The sequence below is a fragment of the Trachurus japonicus genome, chromosome 13 (assembly GCF_045865225.1).
Source record: "Trachurus japonicus isolate A0001 chromosome 13, Traja_1.0".
Lineage (NCBI taxonomy): Eukaryota > Metazoa > Chordata > Actinopteri > Carangiformes > Carangidae > Trachurus > Trachurus japonicus.
In genome coordinates, this window is record NC_140919.1 from 3109243 (window position 1) to 3130902 (window position 21660).

The following is a 21660-nucleotide window of genomic DNA, read 5'->3' on the forward strand; positions in this document are numbered from 1 at the left end:
CCATGTCCAAGGCAGTGTCTGTAGTGTTCAGAAATAAAAACCACTGTGTGCACATGAATGGAGGTCATGCATTGTTTCTGTGTGTGTTACTTTGACACTTATTTAATATAAGTATAATCATGTGTCTTAAAATGTATTATGAAACATTTAACTTATGTACAGTATTCAGTATTACACGATTCAATACAACATTAGATAAAAGATGTTTTGCATCCACTGGCAGCTCTGTTCAATAAAAAAATAATACAGACACAACATGACACTATATGAGACCAAATTATTCATATTCACACATACACAACTATCACTGGAACTCTTTCTGTCATCCTCCACTTTGGACAAAGAGCAACTGTGAAATCGCCCCCTTGGTAGGGGGACAACTGGCGATTGCACCGGACTGGACAGCAGCCGACAGATTTATGACGTTAGGTTATGGTTTAATAATCATTATGAATGAGGTGAGTATAGCCTATGGTGCTAGTGTTCATACAATCAACATAGTTGGTGGTGTGTCTGGAGCAGCTGCTGACAGTGACAGTTTCCTCATCACTAAACGTGGACCACAATCCGATCCTCAATCACTCACGTCATGAGGACGGGACAGTCTTTAGACATATAAGCTACATCCATGCATATAAGGCATAGGCGTGTCGCCTGTGTATATTCTGTGATTTTTCTCTCTCGAGCGAGACATGTTTTCAAATCCTCCCGCCCCTGAACGCATCTCCGTCAGTATCTGAAGTTACGTCTGAGAGACGTCTACTACACCGTAACAAATGTATATGTTCATGTTTTTCAAACATACATTTTCAAATTACATGACCATATACCTTAAGTTAATTTTTTTTGTATTATAAAGTAGCCTAACCAGAAATATGTTTTCGCAACCCTAAATCCTCCCGCCACTGAACGCATCTCCGTCAGTCGAGCATAAGTTACGTCTGAGAGACGTGTACTACACCGTAATAAATGTATATGTTTATGTTTTTGAGACATACCTTTTCAAATGACATGACCATATATCTTAAGTTTGATTTTTTTGTATTAAAAAGTAATAAGAACTAGAAAATGCATTTCCTGAAGGAAATACGGGTGAATGCTGAAAGCTGGAAGCTGAATGAGCTGAATAAATTGTTGAAACTATGCTGAATTAAGTTAAGAAACTGCTGAAGAAATCTTGAAGAGATGAAATAATATATGAAGAGTATGAAATGGTTTGAAATTACTTGAATTGTTGAAGATCAGTATGAAGAGATTGAAAGTCTGAAGTCTACTCAGATTTACTTAAAACTGACAGTTTGAAAACATTTTTGAACCATTACTAATGTAGATTAAACAATATCTGAATAGTAAAAGTAGAAGATGAAAGATGGAGGATGTATGAAATGGGTGGTAATTACTTGAATTAATGAAGAATAGTATGAATGAATTGAAAAGCTTGAGTCTACTCAAACAAGTTTAAAACTGGTGGCTTGAAAACATTGTTGAACCATCACTAATATATGAAAGAATATCTGAGGAATAAAAGTAAAATAATATAGAAGTTGTTACAATCCTTTAAAGGTAAGGATAAGTTAGAATAACTACATCATATCTGAAGGCTAAAAGTCGAGCATGTAAGAGTAGAAGGGTTGAAATCTGAAATACATGAGAAAAGATTAAAAAGTAAAACTTATAAGAAGGACGTTGAATTTGTATGAAATGTTTGGAAAATTGCTTGAATTTTTGAAGATTGGTGTGAAAAAATTAACATTTCAGTCTACTCAAATGAATAAATATATTAACAGCTTGAAAGCATTTGTTGAACAAATATAAATAAAGATGAAGCAATACCTGAAGAGTATAACTTGTAAGCAGGAGGCTGAATGATATGGAATGGATGCATTTGTTGTTATTCAAAACAGTTAGAATTTTTTTTTGAACCATTACTAATATTCATGGGTTGCAGTGACGTCACGTCGAAGGGACCGCCGCCATATTTGTGTCCGATTTGACCGTTAATATAATACATCCATGCGTATGCGCCAGGCGAGCAACTTCCATTGAAATGAACGGCGGCCATTTTCCGGTCCGGTATCCAGTTAATATAATACATCCATGGATTTGACAGGTCTCCTCATATGACAGCATGCAAACCGCAGGATGGAAATGACAGTTTCTTGACAAAATGACAGGGTTTCATACATCCTGTCTGGGTTTATATCTCTATAACAACAGACAAACTCAATATTATCCCACTTATTACACAGTTTATGAATTAATTAATTAATTTGAGACGTAATGTTGATCAAAGTCCTTAGTCCGGTCACTTCTCCGCTGTTTGCTCCTCACCCTCCTCCTGTCGACTCGTGTGTAGTTGTTTTCAATGGGCTTCTGATAATCAATCAGTAGATTGATGAATTATCATGTAAATGTTACGTTGTGCGCATTTATGTCGTCCTGTCTGTCATAAGAGATTACGATACGGGACACGTTTGTGTCACGGACTCGCGGTGGCACAGACACAGCTGGTCACAGCTGTGACACTGCGCTGGCCCGTCCGCTCTGTCCGCTCTGATCGCAGGTTTGATTCCAGCAGCAGTGAGGGAGGCAGAGAGCCTCCACTCTCCCTCTAACAAGCTACAAGTCATTTTTCTAACATCACAATTAGTCTGAAGCTGGTAAAAATTAAACACAAGGTAAAAATCCTTGATAGTTCTTCTGCCCTGCTCCGCTGATCAGAGCGGCGTCCCTAGCAACGGCCCGTTTTACTTAGCAACGGTCTGTTATACAGAAATAAAAGACCCTAAATGCATTATCAGTGAGTAATTAATAATAAAGTAATCAAAATGCAGAATTCAATATATCCATGTTATTAAAAAAAAAAGTGAATCCCCTCTTTTTGTGAGACTTGTCACAGCCCACGCTGCCACTGACAGACTGCCTGCAGTCAACCATTTATTCCGCCTATAACTTTATGTCTTTTGGGATGGAATAAAACTGCAGTCCGGGGTTTCTTTGGCGACTGCTATCACAGTCAACAGCACAATATAATCCTGGCATCTTTCAAATAACGTCAATTTTCGGTCTCTTGCTGATTTCCTCCTACTACTCCACTTGTTCTGGTAACGTGACGCTGTGATCTGTTTCCAGATCACCCTGATTCGGACACAAATATGGCGGCGCAGAAACACAGTGACGTCATGTGAATCTAATGAATAGATGAAACAATATCTGAAGTGTAAAAGTAGAATAATATAGAAGTAGTTACAATCCGTTAAAGGGCAGAATAACTACAACATATCTGAAGGGTAAAAGTTAAACATGTTAATAAAAAGTTTGAGGAAAATGTAGAAATCCTGCATCTTTATAGTTTAACAGTTGAATGGTTGAAATCTGAAATAGGTGAGAAAAAAATTAAAAAGAAGAACTTATAAGAAGGATGTTGGAAAATTGCTTGAATTTTTGAAGATTGGTGTGGAAAAAATAGGTCTACTCAAATGAATAAATATATTAAGAGCTTGAAAGTATTTGTTGAACAAATATGTATAAAAATGAAGCAATACCTGAAGTGTATAACTTGTAAGCAAGAGACTGAATGATAGGGAATGGATGCAAATCCCAGAATTGTTTAAGTGTAAAAAATAGTGTGAAAATATAAATTTATAAATGAAAAATATGAAACTCCTTACATGGTTGAGAAATGGCCTGAATTGTTGGAATTAATGAGGAAAAAGTCCAAGTCGTTCAAAGTAAAATGTAGGGATTGAAGGTGGAAAAGTCTAAAGTCAGGACATGAAGAAGCTCCAAATCCTGAAATATCCATTATGAGAACTGGGGTATATATAGAAATGGGGTAGAAACAAGGAAACAAGGAATGAAGTAAAAAGAAAGAGAAAGGGAGTAGAAAGAAAGAAAGAGACTGAATGATGTGGATTGGATGCAAATGCCAGAATTGTTTATGATACGTGTAAAAAAGAGTGTGAAGATATACATCCATAAATGAAAAATGTGAAAGTCCTTAAATGGTTGAGAAATGGTCTGAATTGTTGGAATTAATGAGAAAAAGTTCAAGTCCTTCAAAGTAAAGGGTTAAAGAGGAAAGTCAGGACATGAAGAAGCTCCAAATCCTGAAATCTCCATTACAAGAATAAACTGAAATGTATGTAAGAGAAATAAATTATTAGAGATGTTTAAAAATTCCCCTCAAAGATATGAACTCATTTAGAGGCTGATTATGAGCTGTAAGCCAGTTTGTCTCTGTGTCTGTGTGTCTCTCTGTCTGTGTGTGTGTGTGTGTGTGTGTGTGTCTCTCTCTCTCTGTCTGCACCACACAGAGCAGAGCAGTGAGATTTGAGCTCTGTGCAGCTCCGAACAACAGCCTCTGAAAAGAGAACCCTACCTCTTACCAGAATGTGGTCATGACTATCGGGGCAAGGAGACCTTCCTGAGCGAGCCAATGTGCATTAAATGTTTGTAGGGCAAAAACTTTTCTCACCGTCGCAAGAAATATAAGGAGGTCATTTCTGCTTCTCTCAGAAAATCTGCTCCTACTTTACAATGTGAGTCAATGAGAGGAAGAGAGGGAACTGGCTGCACTTAGAGGCTCCCAGTTTAAATTCTGTTAGTCTCTCTGCGTTTTCGAGCACACTGTCAGACACAGCACAAGTTTGTCTACCAAAGTGGGGGAAAATTATGTGTCTAGAGTGAAATGTGTGGCCGTGGTGACAGGTTAGAGAGCAAAGTGTCAGAGGATTTTTAGACTCTCTGTCACTCTAGCTGATGTCATCATCACTCTAGCTCTGAAAATTCCGTGCCATTGACTTGCATGTTAAATTTGAATTTTGTCAAAAAATGATCATGAACAGTTGAAGTGTACTGATCAATAATGGTAGAAGATATGAAAAAGTTGAATGCAACATGAATACTTGAAAGTTTTGTGAACATTTTAAAAGTTGAATGAGGTCTGTAGGTGAAAGTATGTTGAAGCAGTTGAAGTTCAAAGAAGGAGAAGATTTGAAGAGTTTGAAGACCGTTTCAATGTATTCCTATGGGAAAAAATGTTCAATAAAGTTTGAATATTTTGAAAAGTATGAATGATATGAAAAAGTTGAATGGATCCAATGATCTCCTGAAGAAGCTGCACGTTTTGATATATGAATTGTTTGAATAGTAGAAAGTATGAAGAAGTAGTTAAAGACCGAAAAACGGAAGAAGTGTACAGAATAATAATAATAAAGATTTGAATAACAATAGTGTGAATGCTTTCAGCATTCACCCTAAATATGTTTTCGCAACCCTAATCTATCAACCAACCCTAACATCAACTGAAAACTACAAAGATGGGGACATGTCCGGAAGTTGCAATACACAGTGCTATGCTCCGCCATATTGTTTTGTAGTTCCAATGTGTTTTCTCTATTATGTGAAGTCATAACCAAGAATATTGTTGGCTTATTTATAGTTTTTAAGGATAGGGAACACATTTTTTAGGTCAGATTTTATGCATGTGATTGACAACATGGTGAAATCATGTTTTTTTTAGATTTTGGCCCTCATCAGTGGCGCCCCCTATTGACACTGATTCGGTTATAATAGTATAGATCAAGAGCTTTCCAAAACTGTTGATCCCATATCTCTAGCACTTTCTGTTGCTGATTTATGAGTCTTCAAAAACACCCCAATTTCAAGGTTCAAAGGTCATTCCTGGGGAGAAGGAAACACCCATATGTCTCATTCTGAAATATATTACTCTCTAGGTCAAGACCTTTCCAATGATGTCTTCATTGTCCACCTACGACAAAATTTCATTTTCGACTTGGTCCCAGCCAAGCCACTTTCAGGTGTACTTTCTCAGATGCCTTAGGGTCCCAGCTAGATAAAATAAATCCAACATTTTTTAAGGCCTATTTAATGGCCAAATATGTTCACAATATTGATGTTTGCCTTCCACACAGTCATATTTTTCAATTTGGATCAGTTAAGACCCAATCTTCCCATACAAATACATATTCTTGCAAATAAGCATATTCCCCATTCCCTTAATATGACCATAAACATAGCCTAGGCTATAGCTACTGCACCCTTTCCCACACTGATAGAATAGATCAGTGGTTCCCAAACTTTCTCTACTGGGCCCCACTTTGGTTCATTAGATTTTTCTTTCTGCAATGTCCAGCTTTTATGTATTTTGTATTGATTGAGGCCACAGCAGAAACAACCTACCTTACATGGGCAGGATGTGGTAAAAGGAAAGAGTGGCCTACCTATGGCCTGTGCCTCATTCCTCGCATTGTGACAGGCCTTTGACAGGTCATGTTTTGATATAGTTGCCTGTGGTGAGCATTCAGGAACACTCTCATCATGGACTGAAACCATTTAGGCCTATTGCAACAAAGTTATTAGACTTTGTTAGATAATTCATCTCCCTATAGATAGTTGTGTAAGTTAATGGTCAATCCCTCTGTGTCATAGTGACTTTCTGTAAGATTACTGTTGTGATCAGTTATCTGCCCTATTTTCTCTCTGAGGAACATGCTCTTTGGCGACTTCAATCTCACTCTGGCTGCTTACAGACACAGCTGTAGAGTTAGATGATAATGCCTTCCGTCACTGGATGACACTTTGTGTTTCCTAGCTGGTGTGAATCCTTATCTTCATGTTTATGCCAATTGAATGTTAACACATCTCCCCTTTGCTATCTCAGCCCACCTTTCTAGTATAAGAATCTGAGCTTTACTGTTTGACCCTCAGAATTGAGGTGGACTCATGCACTTATGTTGTGATGACGAATCTTCTGTTCTCCTTGGACCAAGTAAATAAACTCCTTCAGCATAAGACATACAGGACTCTGGTACTTATTCTTCATCGGCATCACCACAAATTCCTCCCTAACAGACTTGGGCTTAAGGCTCCACTCTAGATTGAATGTGATTGGCTAAAGACTAATCAGCTGGCTGTCAGATGACAACAGCTAGGGGCCCCTTATGACTTCAATGTCCTGCATGAATTTGCACAAAGCTTATAGGAGATGATCATTTGTGGATCTGCAGGTGCGCATTGGTCCCGCACCAAGGGATGACTGTTTGCAGAGTTACGTTGCAGACCTAAGTGTATTCACACTAGAAGTATGTCATGTGTTACTGTCTGACTTCTTCGGGTGGAGGCTCTATGGTGGAGGCTGGAACAGTGTGACATGAGTCAGGCCCGCAGGACCACTCGGAGCAGGGCCACTTGGACCAACAGGTCCGGTCAGCGATGTTGATGTCAGCACGGGCTGTGGACAGAGCTGAACTGGGACAGGGTGGAGTGCATGTGTGTGTGTTGTGTGTGTCTGGTGTTGGCATCTCCATAGCAACAGTGCCTCAGGTACTGCAGCATTTACCTTACCAAAAATGACATCAGCGAGGGTCAAACAAATAATAGCCTCACATTATCCTTTTCCCATTTGTTAATGATCTTTATTTCTTTATGTACAGCCATGACCTTTTGTCAGCAACAAAGTTAACAACTTGTGTTTTTCCATACTGCGAAAGTAACCAATTTTAAAAAGCAATAAAATGTCAAGAACATGAAATCAAATAATACGTGAGCTTTGATATAATAGAAGTGAAGTTTATGTGGAGTTCTCCATCTTATCTCAACTAGAAATAAACATGACCTTAAATACAAAATATAAACTTGATGACATATATGCTCCAACCAAAACATTCACATTGAAACAAAAACATTCACATTACACATTTTTATTTTTAAACAATTTGAAGAGAATCCTTTGGCTGCCAGGAATGGGCCCACTCCTTGCCACTGAAAACAGATGAGAAATGTTATTTTTGTTACTGGTGCTTGCTGAGTATTTCTAATAAGCTTAACCTTCTAACACGTGTCACCCTACAGAATATTCTAGGGGTGACCTCAAATAGTTGACGATTCAATTCGGAGAGGTCTGATTTGACTATCAACCTTGTCAGAATAGCACCAAACGTCATCAACAGTACAAACAGTCTATTCTCACGCTTGTTTACGTGATTCTCTCCCTCAAATATCTAAAGTTAGAAATGCCCAATTCTGTTCATGTCCCTGTGAACACTCTAATAACAAACTAATAACTTTTATAAACTGATAGGCAAGATACGTAGGAACTTTGACTGCATTTGCATGGAGTAATCACACACATTTCATCTTTGAGCTGCAGGACTCTACTTCACTCGGTAATCGCCTCCGCGCCAGCTGACTACCTGTAACCATGGCTGTAACAAGCAGACTTCACAGAAGGGAACTGCCACTGAGACTGAATGTTTGTGCTGCCAGTCACCCTCGGACGTGTGTTGTCAGTGCCGGGATGCTATCCTGGACATGAAAAGTTGCTGCATAGCGTATAACTGGAGCAGAGTGGGTGAGTTTTTTTCGTCTCTTTTCAATAGAAACCAGGCAAAGCAAACAGATGTTTGATGCCTCATATTATGGGCTGGGACGCTGTTCTACTGTTGATGACGTTTGGTGCTGTTCTGAGCATTATTTGTCGCTGTGAGTGGCTGTTTGATCGCAATTTGCGCGTGGAGAAATATGCTGCGCTGTTTGTTATGGTGCAGTCTTTGCTAAAGTTGCTACAACTAGAGAAGCTAAAGGTTAGCAGATTTTATCTCTCGAGGGGGGGGGTCTAACTCACCATGGGTTAAATTTATGCTGTAATATCCCTTTAAGTATTAATGCAGACTAGGCCTATAGAGGGAGAGATTAAGCAAAATTGCATAATTACATACCAAACTGGACAGGGCTCCCACTCCACCAACATCTCTGCTTTGCCCTGTAAAGACAGTAAAGAACAACAAAAAAGAAAGACATCTATCATTATTCTAAAAGGCATCAATCTCAATCTTACGAATCAGCTATTATCTGTGGTTGCAGTCACTGAGTTTTGTTGGTGCATTGGGACTTTCCTGATATTTACATTGTTTCATAATGATATGTTCAGTATAAACTGTGTTTTAATCTGTGATTCAAAAACACCCTACAGATGGGCCGGTGCATATTCTCATTTGCCCAGGTCATAGTATTTCAAAGGAGGTTAAATCGAAAGCAACTGGGATCTTAGACAGAGAGGACAGATGGTTTGAAAGAGGAGTTAAAGAAGCCATCTATGTAAAAGTAGAGAAACCATCCCTCAACAGGGGAGGTGGCCTCAGACACCACCTATCTCCAATTTACAATGCTGCCCTTTCATCCCTTCCCAGGAGATTCAACAATCTAGCCTCAAAGAACAACCACTGTTCACAAGTGGCAAGTGACTCCAACGACTGTCGTTATAACACATAGGGCACTAACGAAGTCGAAACCAACTTTCTATTAAAGGCAGTAATTTAAACGACTGTCGTTATAACAACATAGGGCATAAACGAAGTCGAAACCAACTTTCTATTAAAGGCAGTAATTTAAACGACTGTCGTTGGCACTTGGAGCACAAAAGGGAACCAGTGACATCATCACCCTTGTGAACGCCCACACAAGAGGTTAAATAGTGAGTCTCCACACCAGATAGTTGGACCAGTCCCAGCCTGGTCAGATGCTACATGAACTGATGAAGCCTCTTGGATGAGAGGTGAAACGTCTTCCTAGACAAATAACTAAGTCCAGTTGCTTTCGATTTAACCTCCTTTGAAACCCTACAGATGATATACACAAGGATGTTTCTAAAACTGACAGTGCATTTGTGTAGAATTTCAACAAATAAGTATTTTATTTTGTTTTTGCAGGGGCAGTACATGATTACAATTAATTGCAACAGAGTTAGCTAATTTTACATGGGTGTCTGTCTACCCTGTCTAACCTTTCTCACTCTCTCCCTCTTTACTCTCCTTATGGGAAAAGTCTCAAGACGAGCATGGTAAGAGCAATCTGTGAACATAAAAACATAGCTGTTACTAACTAACTTTTTTTTTTTTTTAGATTAGGAGCAACAAGAAAAATACAACTGTGAAGACTTCAGTGGTATGCAAGCCAAGAATGGTTATAGAATGCTTAGCATGTTATACCCTAACTACAAAAGTTATTTGGTAAAATTAAACACATTAAGCCTGATGGATTTCCTGTGTTTTCTGTTAAAAATCATCTCTCATAAAAACTTACAACTATTTGGCAAATAATGTGGGGAAAATGATCAAAGCATCAACCCCTGTAAATACATGTACTTCAGCCTGGACCACTTCAGTCAAAGAAACTTAATTACAATTGCAAAATTTAATTTTGACGGCGTGGCTTTTTTCTGGGACCTCCCTGCTCTCACTGACCTATGTGGAAGGCATGAGGCAGGGAGAGCAGAGTCAGCAAGACCCCCAGAACAGAGCAAGCACCAATGACCCAATTATGACATTGGTAAGTCAGAACAAAATGAGAAGGAGGAGCTGGGTTGTAAAGCAGCAAGCTGAGAAAGCAGCAGAAGCAGATGGCTGACTGATGCAGTTTAAATAGCGCGCCCAATTGAATGAGAAGGAGGAGATATGGTCCGCTGATAAGGAGCTGGCCTATCACAGCCAGCCAGCTGATATGAGCCTGTCCAACATGGCCTGCCCACATCAGCTGATGAGGCGAGCAGCACAGCTTGACTATGTGGCCTGCCTGAACTAATGCTACACTCAATTTTTGCAACTATATGCGCAGTGGCACACAGTGTATGTTTTCTGATTAAGTCAACCAGTAAACCATTATCCAAGTTCCTGCCAAAGACATTTCTTGTGAATATGCAAAATTATTAAATGATTGGTTTGTGCTGTAAGGATAACAAACAGGAATAATTTAAACTTACTTTTTTGTAGCTTCTTTCTCTCTGGCATATGCCTTGTTGCCACTGCAATATAAGATTATACTTCACTCATATATCCTTTAAAAGATGACCCTATCCCTTCTTAACTGTATGTAATGTATTAATAAACAGTGATAATGAGATATTGATAATCAACAGAGACATGAGATTACCAATGTAATTAATTGAGAACACCCTATAAACATTAGTACATACCTGACTTTTTACTCATGTCGGTCTGCTCTGCCTTTCCCTCTGCGTTGGTCTGCTCCGCATCGGTCTGCTCTGCCTTTCCCTCTGCGTCGGTCTGCTCTGCCTTTCCCTCTGCGTTGGTCTGCTCTGCCTTTCCCTCTGCGTCGGTCTGCTCTGCCTTTCCCTCTGCGTTGGTCTGCTCCGCACCGGTCTGCTCTGCCTTTCCCTCTGCGTCGGTCTGCTCTGCCTTTCCCTCTGCGTTGGTCTGCTCCGCACCGGTCTGCTCTGCCTTTCCCTCTGCGTCGGTCTGCTCCGCATCGGTCTGCTCTGCCTTTCCCTCTGCGTTGGTCTGCTCCGCATCGGTCTGCTCTGCCTTTCCCTCTGCGTCGGTCTGCTCTGCCTTTCCCTCTGCGTTGGTCTGCTCCGCATCGGTCTGCTCTGCTTGTCCCTCCTCGTCAGTCTGCTCTGCCTGTCCCTCTGCGTTGGTCTGCTGCTCCACGTACCACTCCATGTTGGTCTGCTCTGCTTGTCCCTCCATGTTCGCCTTGCTTGGCCCTTCCAGTGGGTCACAGGGTGTGAGGTGCAGTGTGATTAGCGCCTCCTCATTTACATCTGGGTCCTGGTTCCAACCTGCAGTTAAACAAATTGTCAAATCTCAACCAGATTTGTGTTCACTTTAGATTACAGGAAACTTTTGAGTCTCCTGGATCTATTCAATTTCTACAAATCTATACTGTATTTAATTCTTTGTGACTGTAACTATAACTCAGAATATTATCATATGGTTCAATTAATTAAAATATTATTTTATTTCTCTGTAACAGACCATTATTATCACTGCTGCTCTTGGTGTATAATGGACCATGTATCCAGCCACTTCGTGTCAAGGTCTTGCATCACCCTGTCAGGGTTTTTTCCTAAACAATGACCCTGCACACTATCCCTTACATACTTTATGGTCAGCGTCCTGTTCTGAAAGCTGATGCCAACAGACTCAATAAACTCATCAGGAAAGCTGCTCCTGTCATGGGAGTGGAACTCCAGTTGGTTGTGAGAGAGGAAGATGCTGAGAAAACTCTCAGCATCATGAACAATTTCTCTCACCCCCTGCATGCCACACATGCACATTACTCTAACTATTATTAGCATTTACTCCATTCACACTATAATAAACCAATAATCTGGCATGAAAATGTCCTTTAGGATTAAAAAAAAGTTCTATCTCATCTTATTTTATCTATAACATTGTTTATACAGGACAATGACAGAGTACTCACAAGATTGACATCAAACTAAACTAAACTATTTAAACTAACATGTGTGTGGTGAAGGAGCACCGTTATTTTGTCACTTTATATTTTGACATGGACAAAGGAGACAGCGACGCCAGACAGCCAAACATTTTACAGGAGGAAACTGATGTTTTGATCCGGCAGGTCCAAGCTCACAGTGGCCGAATATATGGTAACACGGACAGACCTCCACGGACTGATGAAGCAGAAATAGTCTGGGAGGAGGTTATTGTTAATCAGATTTGCCCTGATACACTAAGAACTGTTGCCCAGTGTGGAAAAAATAAAAAAACAGAAAAACGCACCCTTTTCCACTAATAAATACGCTCACATTTACTCTTTACGGTCTGTTATAGTTAACAACGGACTGTTATACAGAAATACAAGACCGTAGGATGTAGAATAAAGAGCGTAATTCATTGTGTTATCAAAACGCAGCATTCAAAAGAGCCGTGTCATAAAAAAAGGTTAATCCACTCCTTTTGTGAGAATTGCTGTCACAGCCCACGAGATGACAGACTCTGCGACCGCTGTGTGATGTCACATGATATGTAAGGGATAATGTATAGTTTGGAGGTTGTTATGGAGAAATAAACCCCGACAGGTTGTATGGAACCTGGTTTATTTCTCCATAACAACCGACCAACTATACATTATCCCGCTTATTACACGGTTCACAAGTGAAATAATTAATTTGAAACATAATGTTGATCAAAATACGACTTTAAACGATTTAAAATTGCATCATTTAGCGAATCTGCAAGACTGGTCACGTCGGCTGTGTTGCTGAGCATCCTCCTGGTCGTGCATTTGAAGCCTTTGATAATCAATCAGTGGATCGATGGATTACCATACAGGTGTTAAGATGTGTGTATTGTGTGTAGTCGTATCTGTCATAAACAAGAGATTAATTTTACTGTTTACGGGGTGCGTTTGTGTTGTGGATCCGCGGTGCCACCGAGACGAGAGGAGAGCTGTGACACCGGGTCAGAGGCTCTGATCAGCAGGTTTGGTTTTCAGGCACAATGTGGAAGGATCCTCCACTCTCCTTGTAAGAAGTTACAAGTCGTTTATCTAACATCACTACTTGCGCAGAAAGTAGACCAGGTTGGAGCTGGCGGGCTTTCAGCACACTTTCGGCACAGCTTTTTGGCACGAAATTGTCACTGCGCCAAGCTGAATCTGTGACACTTCCCCCTGCTGCACCGCCACACCCATCTCAGCGCACTGCTGTCTACCAAATTACCAAACTGACCGTGCGCTGGGTTGCGCTGCATGAAACTTGCACTGCGCCGCTGCCACAAAACTAGAAGGCCATAATTCCTTTCCAATACAATAATTTAATAATACCATTTGTTAAGCATGCATTGCATGCATCTTACCTTCACAAAGGTACTCATAAAATGAGCCAATCTTTTGGAGGTAGTCTTTGGCAAAATCAGTAAGGCTGCAACGAGGGGTGAGGATCTCACACTTGGTTTGCTCCTTCTTTGTCTTCTTTCCAAGAAGAAGCACTGGTTTGTAACCAATAGCATGGAGTTTCTCAAGCTGCAATGACATAAGTTTGTATTATCAGTTGAAAAAAATGGAATAGCAACTACAAAACTAACTGAACACATTGATTAATGACAAAAATATGACATTACTGAGGACAGAATCCATACTAATGCCATTTAGGATGATCTGATTTCGTGATGAGTTTCACTTTTGTATAAAAATGTATGTGCAAACAGGAACAGTTCATTATGTGTAAGCAAAAAACTAAACTTTAAGACAAATAGCAACAGTAAGGGTACAATATGTATCACATTTGTAACACTTGTTTTTCATTTAGATAACTAGAAAGAAACTGAAGCATCAACAATGACAATTTCTAAATGTATTCAAAATAGAGAGAAGCATTTGTGTTTCTGTGACTGAATAGGTGAATGCTGCAAATGCATTTATAGTTGGCAGTGTATACATTTTACAAGCTGTAGTGGTATAAACGCAGTCCATTTCTTCTATGAACTTTTTTGTTATGAACACAGAAATACCTGAGGATCACAGGATTTTCCATGTATACCACATAACTTATTTCCAGTATTGTCTGAGCAGTTCAATGTGATTTTAAAATCTGCACAAACCATTATGGTGGCTTCATCCTTAATGGATGCCACGTTGTGGTTCTTCTTACGGCCAACCACCCATTCTTCTCTCTTATAATCAAACTTCTGAAGCTTCTTTTTAAGGCGCTGCTTCAGAGGCTGCTCTGTCTTGCAGTGAGGACACACCTTCTGCGCACAAAACAAAACTCCCTTGCAAAAGGGACACGTCTTTTTTGTAGACCCTCCTGGCATGACAAAAATATCATAAATATAGGACGATATGATGCTGAATATCACTTCTTAAATGTACAGGCTTGACGTAGCCTAACATTAAAAAAACGGAGGGGGGGCGAGTTCGATATGGCTACGATATGTAATATGATATATGAGGAATCTCTGATGATTAAAATGTTGTATTCAGTTGATGTCAAGGTTCAGAAATTAAATAAAACCAAAGCCCTTCTGTGCGCCGTGGCATTTGAATGTCGTGCTTGCACGCACGAAATTAACTTCCAATTGAAATACATTAGTTTAAAATTCGTTCTGAGCAACACGAAAAAAACAAGGAAATCGTGTTGGCCAGCACGATCAATAGATTAAAATTAAGTCTAGCTAGCTGTGTCTAGCTGTGTTTATTTGCAGAAAGGTTTAAAAAGTATATGCAACTGGTTGAACCATGATTTCACCATCTTCTGAATGTATACAAAAAGTCACGTTTTTTCTAAACCAATACACAATTTTTAAGGGTGCCCAAGCAATGAGACATTATATCAATGTTATTGCATATCATAATTCTTTGGTGATGCTCCACGCTCGGCGGGAATAAGCTTACACATAGTTGATTTATCAGTCAGCTAGCTGGACAAAGTTACAAGATATGGCTATTTTTTCCCTCACAAGTTAGAAGATGGTTTTCATACATAGTCTTGCGTTTAATAATGAAACCAATGTTAATGTGAACATCCAGCAGGCACACATCTTACCTGGTGAAGGGTTAGCGGGAAAGGGGGAGAATCTGTTTCCACCGGACAACATAAGGAGAGGGACAAGAGAAATACAGGACACTTCCACAATAATAGTACGAAAAAACGATATTAAAATAATATAAGATGACACTGTCAGCGTAGTGGTACCTTACAAAAACAAAACAAAAAAAACGTAGTCCGTAGTTGAAAAAGTAATGCGGACATTCTAGCTATATTGTAGGAAAGACAGGAAACAGATATCTGTTTCCTGTTTTTTCCTACAAAATAAAATAACCAAAAGTTTTCTAATCATAAAATGCCTGAACCCTGCAGCAAATAAGAGGAATAAAGCATTAGATCATAAATATGGGCGTTATGATGCCGAGAATCCCTGCATTCTTAGTGTACAGGCTTGACGTAACATTAAAAAACCCGGGGAAAAAAAACTGTTTGTTAGAATATATAAAAAAGTTTACCTCGCAATATGAAAAATAAATGCGGACATGTATTATATTAACGGGACATTCGATTCGGGGAGGGGAGCAGGAAGCAGATATTAAAAATAACCATAAAATAGGTTTCTAATCACAAAATGCCTGAATCCTGCAACAAAAGGGAACAATAAAAGCACCAGATCATAAATATAGGACGATATGATGAATATCACTTCTTAAATGTACAGGCTTGACGTAGCCTAACATTAAAAAAACGGAGGGGGGGCGAGTTCGATATGGCTACGATATGTAATATGATATATGAGGAATCTCTGATGAATAAAATGTTGTATTCAGTTGATGTCAAGGTTCAGAAATTAAATAAAATCAAAGCCCTTCTGTGCGCCGTGGCATTTGAATGTCGTGCTTGCACGCACGAAATTAACTTCCAATTGAAATACATTAGTTTAAAATTCGTTCTGAGCAACACGAAAAAAACAAGGAAATCGTGTTGGCCAGCACGATCAATAGATTAAAATTTCGTGTCAGTTAACACGATTTCCCGTGAGACCGGGTTGAATATCACGGAAAAGTCTATTTCCAGTAGTTCAACCCAAACCTATAGATGGACATAGTTTTCAGAAGGCCAACATTTCTATATTAAAAATGCTTAAAAAAAAAAAAAAAAAATCCTTTGCAATGTTTCAATTTTGGAGATACTGAATTTTAGGTCTTCACTGAATGTTAGTCATAATTATTACTATTAAAATAAACTGAATAAATAAAGACATGGGATGTTTCATTCAGTGTGTAATGGACATATTATGTGTTAGTTTCACTTTAATTGAACACATTCTACATCGCGGAGGCGACGTCTTTCCTTCACCTCTGAAACGGGGCAGAGCTCCGTGGGAGACACCTGACTGACACAGCAACGTAGGGAACCGTGCATGTCCGCGGCGCACAGCTCCATGGACATGCACGGGGGGAAAAAACGGCGTCACCGTCACACCGACTGCACGCGGATACGCGCCGCTTTAATGAGCGCGCACGTCGCGCGTCAACATTGGAGGTCGGCTGTTATCAGTATAATCAGAGACAACCATGAATGAGTTCGCCTCAGTTTCACGTGATTGTCACTGTCAGCCTGTTAGAAAAACATTTTACTGACCCCAGCTGAGACGCTGAGACTCCCCTCCCCTCAAAAACAAAAACTCTTCAGATCTGAACGATTCACACACCTAATTGGTCATGAAAAAAGCGAGTTTCGCTTTTCGGCGCGCTGTTTGCATCCCTGTGGGACGAGTCAGACGGGGACAAAGGACGTCAGTGGAGTGGGCGGAGCTTCACTGTGGCCTACACCACCTCTGGATATGGTCTGAGTGATTAGATCTGATGTCATCAATGCATTGATCACCTGAGATAGATGTTAATACCAGGGGCCAAATGTATAAAACTCTGTGTATATTTAGGTGTAGAAATCTGTGTACGCACAAAACAGGAAACATGCATACGCAGTCTTCCTGTCAGATGCGTTTTTTTCTCATACATCTTAATCATGCTGAAATTGTGCACACGGGCACGAGTCCTTTGACCATGCCCACGATTCACCATAGATGGCTTCCGACACACCCCCAGTTGCCTGTTTTGCATACAAAAGGCCGGGATTTAATTTGAGGAGAAATAATGGAAGCAAGAAAGAAACAGTTGAACAAGAAGCGCCATTTCACTGATTGTGAAATAGAAGTCGTGGTTGAAGAAAATTATCAAAGAAAATATATATTATTTGGAAGCTTAAGCTCTGGCAATGCCAAATAGAACCAAGGTGAATTTATGGGTGCAGTAAATTCGGTGAGTTCTGAGCCACGGACACTGGAGATTTAAAAAGAAGAAAAAAAGCGGCCAGTGGCATTGTGCCAGATGAATCAGGAGACACAGATTCAGTTTCAGACTCAGTTAAAATCTTATTGCAGTCGGACATGCAATGGATATTAACTAGTTTGTTCATAGTTACAACATTATTAAGACCCTGGTGCCTCCAGTGCCAGTGCACACAGCCGGACGCACACACGTGTCCTTATTGACTGTCTCCTATTACACAATGAGATTATTATAAACTGTATCGATGGAAGTGAGGGAACTTAAAGTGATACTGCGGGAATCATCATAAGAAATAAACAATTTTTCTATTTCATTCCCTCTTGTTTCATTACACAAACACTGTTCCACGCTTACTGTCGCTGCATCACATCAAAACGTATTTGGACAGCTGCTGCAGCTGGTTGATTATTAAAGGGATAGTTCAACATTTTGGCAAATTGGCCCATTGCCATAATTGCTATAGTCATAGCAGTAGGTTCGTTACCTTTAATTGTAGGTGTAAGCTATTTTCAGTACGGCGGAGCGCAGCAGCTGGCTGCTCAGAGCTACGCTATGGAGGCTAAGGGAATTTCTTGGTTTCCCTCATTAAACTCATCAAATACAAAATCCCAAAACTCCACAGCGCTTTTGTAGACAAGTTGTGACCTGCACAACCACCACGCTATGAGATAATGACGGAACGATACGAAACGCAGCCGTTTTCGAGGTAAATTCATACAAAACCGCTGATGCGCGTTGCGTTCAGGGACAGTTTTTCAGCAAGCAGTCTCCGTATTTACCCTGTATTTACCTCGAAAACGGCTCCGTTTCGTATCGTTCCGTCATTATCTCATAGCGTGGTGGTTGTGCAGGTCACAACTTGTCTACAAAAGCGCTGTGGAGTTTTGGGATTTTGTATTTGATGAGTTTAATGAGGGAAACCAAGAAATTCCCTTAGCCTCCATAGCGTAGCTCTGAGCAGCCAGCTGCTGCGCTCCGCTGTACTAAAAATAGCTTACACCTACAATTAAAGGTAACGAACCTACTGCTATGACTATAGCGATTATGGCAATGGGCCAATTTGCCAAAATGTTGAACTATCCCTTTAACACAATGTAATGAAAGAAAAAAATATCTAAATGAAACGTCTCTCAAATTCACACATTTATTATCCTTTTTGCCAACTCGCAACATCACAATAACCTGAAACGATGTGAAGACGAGAGGCTACGCATGGTGTGAAGCATGCGTACCAGTACGCACATTCTCAACGCCCGTGGATTTTTATACATGAGGAAAAATACGTGGAAAGTGGCGTATGCACACATTTCATGTGTACGCATGGTTTATACATTTGGCCCCTGGAGTGACCAGGTGTGAATGGGGCCATAGAAAATGTTCCAGCTCCTCCTCCTCTATCAGGCAGTGTGTGTGGCTGCAGCAGCCTCTCCATACCTGAGAGAGTCCAGTCTCCAGTCTGGATCCTCCAGTCCAGCAGACAGCAGCTCCACTCCTGAGGCTCCTGAATGGTTGTAGCTCAGGTCCAGCTCTCTCAGATGGGAGGGGTTGGAGCTCAGAGCTGAGGCCAGAGAAGCACAGCCTTCCTCTGTGACCAGACATCCTGACAGACTGAACACACACAACAACACACAGGAACCCTCTGTCAACACCTGCTGCTGTGTTCAAGTGTCATCAGATAAACAGCTGGATGGATCCTCACCTGAGAGTCTCCAGTCTACAGTGTGGACTCTCCAGTCCACCAGACAGCAGCTTCACTCCTGAGTCATGCAGGTCGTTGTTACTCAGGTCCAGGTGTCTCAGACTAGAGGACTGGGAGCTGAGGACTGAGGACAGAGCTTCATAGCTTCTCTCTGAGAGGTTACAGCCGCTCAGTCTGAAGAGATGATCATGAGGAATTAAAGGAGAATGGTATTTATTATCTTTCCTGTTGAAAAGACAAAAGTGTTTTTATATAATAATGAATAAATCCAACTCTCTCTAAACTTACAGAGCTTTGTTAGAGGCTTTGACCACTGGTAGCAGCCTCAGAAGAGCCTCCTCTGAAGCAGAGTATTTTTTCAGGTCAAACTCGTCCAGATCTTCTTCTGATGACAGTAAGATGAAGACCAGAGCCGACCATTGAGCAGGAGACAGTTCATCTGTGGAGAGACGTCCTGATCTCAGGGACTGTTGGATCTCCTCCACTAGAGAACGATCATTCAGTTCATTCAGACAGTGGAACAGGTTGATGCTTCTCTCTGCAGACAGAGTCTCTTCGATCTTCTTCTTGATGTACTGGACTGTTTCCTGATTGGACCGTGAGTCTCTTCCTGTCTTTGTCATCAGACCTCGTAGGAGATTCTGATTGGTCTCCAGTGAGAGACCCAGGAGGAAGCGGAGGAACAAGTCTAGGTGTCCATTTGGACTCTGTAAGGCCTCGTCCACAGCGCTCTGGTAGAGGTTTGTCTCTGCAGATTTGACTCCTGTTGTTTCAGTCTTCTTGGAGGTTGTTTGTTGTAACATCAGGTTGAGTCCAGAGTTGAAGAAGGTCAGATGGACATGAAGAGCAGCCAGAAACTCCTGAACACTCAGATGGACGAAGCAGAACACCTTGTCCTGGTACAGGCCTCTCTCCTCTTTAAAGATCTGTGTGAACACTCCTGAGTACACTGAGGCTGCTCTGATATCGATGCCACACTCTGTCAGGTCTGATTCATAGAAGATCAGGTTTCCTTCCTGCAGCTGCTCAAAAGCCAGTTTTCCCAGAGACTCAATCATCTTCCTGCTCTCTGGACTCCAGTGTGGATCTGTCTCAGCTCCTCCATCATACTTGACCTTCTTCAGTTTTAGATAAATCACCAGGAAGTGGATGTACATCTCAGTCAGGGTGTTGGGCAGCTCTCCTCCCTCTCTGGTCTTCAACAGCTCCTCCAGAACTCCAGCAGTGATCCAGCAGAAGACTGGGATGTGGCACATGATGTGGAGGCTTCGTGATGTCTTGATGTGGGAGATGATCTTTCTGGCCTGCTCCTCATCTGTGAACCTCTTCCTGAAGTACTCCTCCTTCTGTGGGTCAGTGAACCCTCTGACCTCTGTCACCATGTCAACACACTGAGGAGGGATCTGATTGGCTGCTGCAGGTCGTGTGGTTATCCAGAGGCGAGCAGAGGGAAGCAGTTTCCCCCTGATGAGGTTGGTCAGCAGCACGTTGACTGAGGTGGACTCTGTCACATCAGTCAGGATCTCAGTGTTGTGGAAGTCCAGAGGAAGTCGACACTCGTCCAGACCGTCAAAGATGAAGACGACCTGTAACTGATCAAACCTGCAGATTCCTGCTTCTTTGGTTTCAGAAAAGAAGTGATGAACAAGTTCCACCAAGCTGAACTTTTTCTCTTTCAGCACATTCAGCTCTCTGAAGGTGAAGGGAAATGTGAAGTGTATGTCCTGGTTGTCTTTGTCTTCAGCCCAGTCCAGAGTGAACTTCTGTGTTAAGACTGTTTTCCCAATGCCAGCCACTCCCTTTGTCATCACTGTTCTGATTGGTCGGTCTCTTCCAGGTGGGGCTTTAAAGATGTCTTCTTGTTTAATGGTTGTTTCTGGTCTGTCTGGTTTCCTTGACGATGTTTCAATCTGTCTGACCTCATGTTCATCATTGACCTCTCCAGTCCCTCCCTCTGTGATGTAGAGCTGTGTGTAGATCTGGTTCAGAAGGGTTGGGTTTCCTGCTTTAGAGATCCCCTCAAACACACACTGGAACTTCTTCTTCAGGGCAGATTTGAGTTTACGTCCACAAACTGGAGCGAAATATTCTGAATGAAAATACAAGAAATAAGATACCGTAATTTCCGGACTATAAGCCACTACTTTTTTCTCACGCTTTGAACCCTGCGGCCTATACAACAATGCAGCTAATTTATAGATTTTTACTGGCTAACAGCCTCCCGGAGGCGCTCTAGCAGGAAGCGCAAGAGAGACAGACATGTGCACCGAAGAAGACACTAGTTTTGAGTTTGCCATGTTGGTGCCGTACTGCCGATTTTCAGGCACAGTTAG

The 21660-nt window shown here is 41.0% G+C and overlaps 1 protein-coding gene and 1 long non-coding RNA gene across 2 annotated transcripts in view; both read right to left on the bottom strand.

Annotated features, from left to right (window-relative positions):
* Positions 1-21660, bottom strand: part of LOC146975255 (protein NLRC3-like) — a 71037-nt gene that overhangs the window by 43072 nt on the left and 6305 nt on the right. The window contains exons 6-8 of the mRNA XM_085794682.1: positions 19616-21416; positions 19328-19501; positions 19063-19236 (exon numbers count right to left, since the gene is read on the bottom strand). Of these exons, the coding sequence (XP_085650808.1) occupies positions 19063-19236; positions 19328-19501; positions 19616-21416 (2149 nt within the window). The remainder of the gene's footprint in view (positions 1-19062; positions 19237-19327; positions 19502-19615; positions 21417-21660) is intronic.
* Positions 7609-10869, bottom strand: LOC146975261 (uncharacterized). Its single transcript, XR_015037333.1, has 4 exons — positions 10781-10869; positions 9806-9873; positions 8742-8785; positions 7609-7785 (listed from the first exon to the last, which is right to left on the bottom strand). It is a non-coding gene; the product is annotated as an uncharacterized LOC146975261 (long non-coding RNA).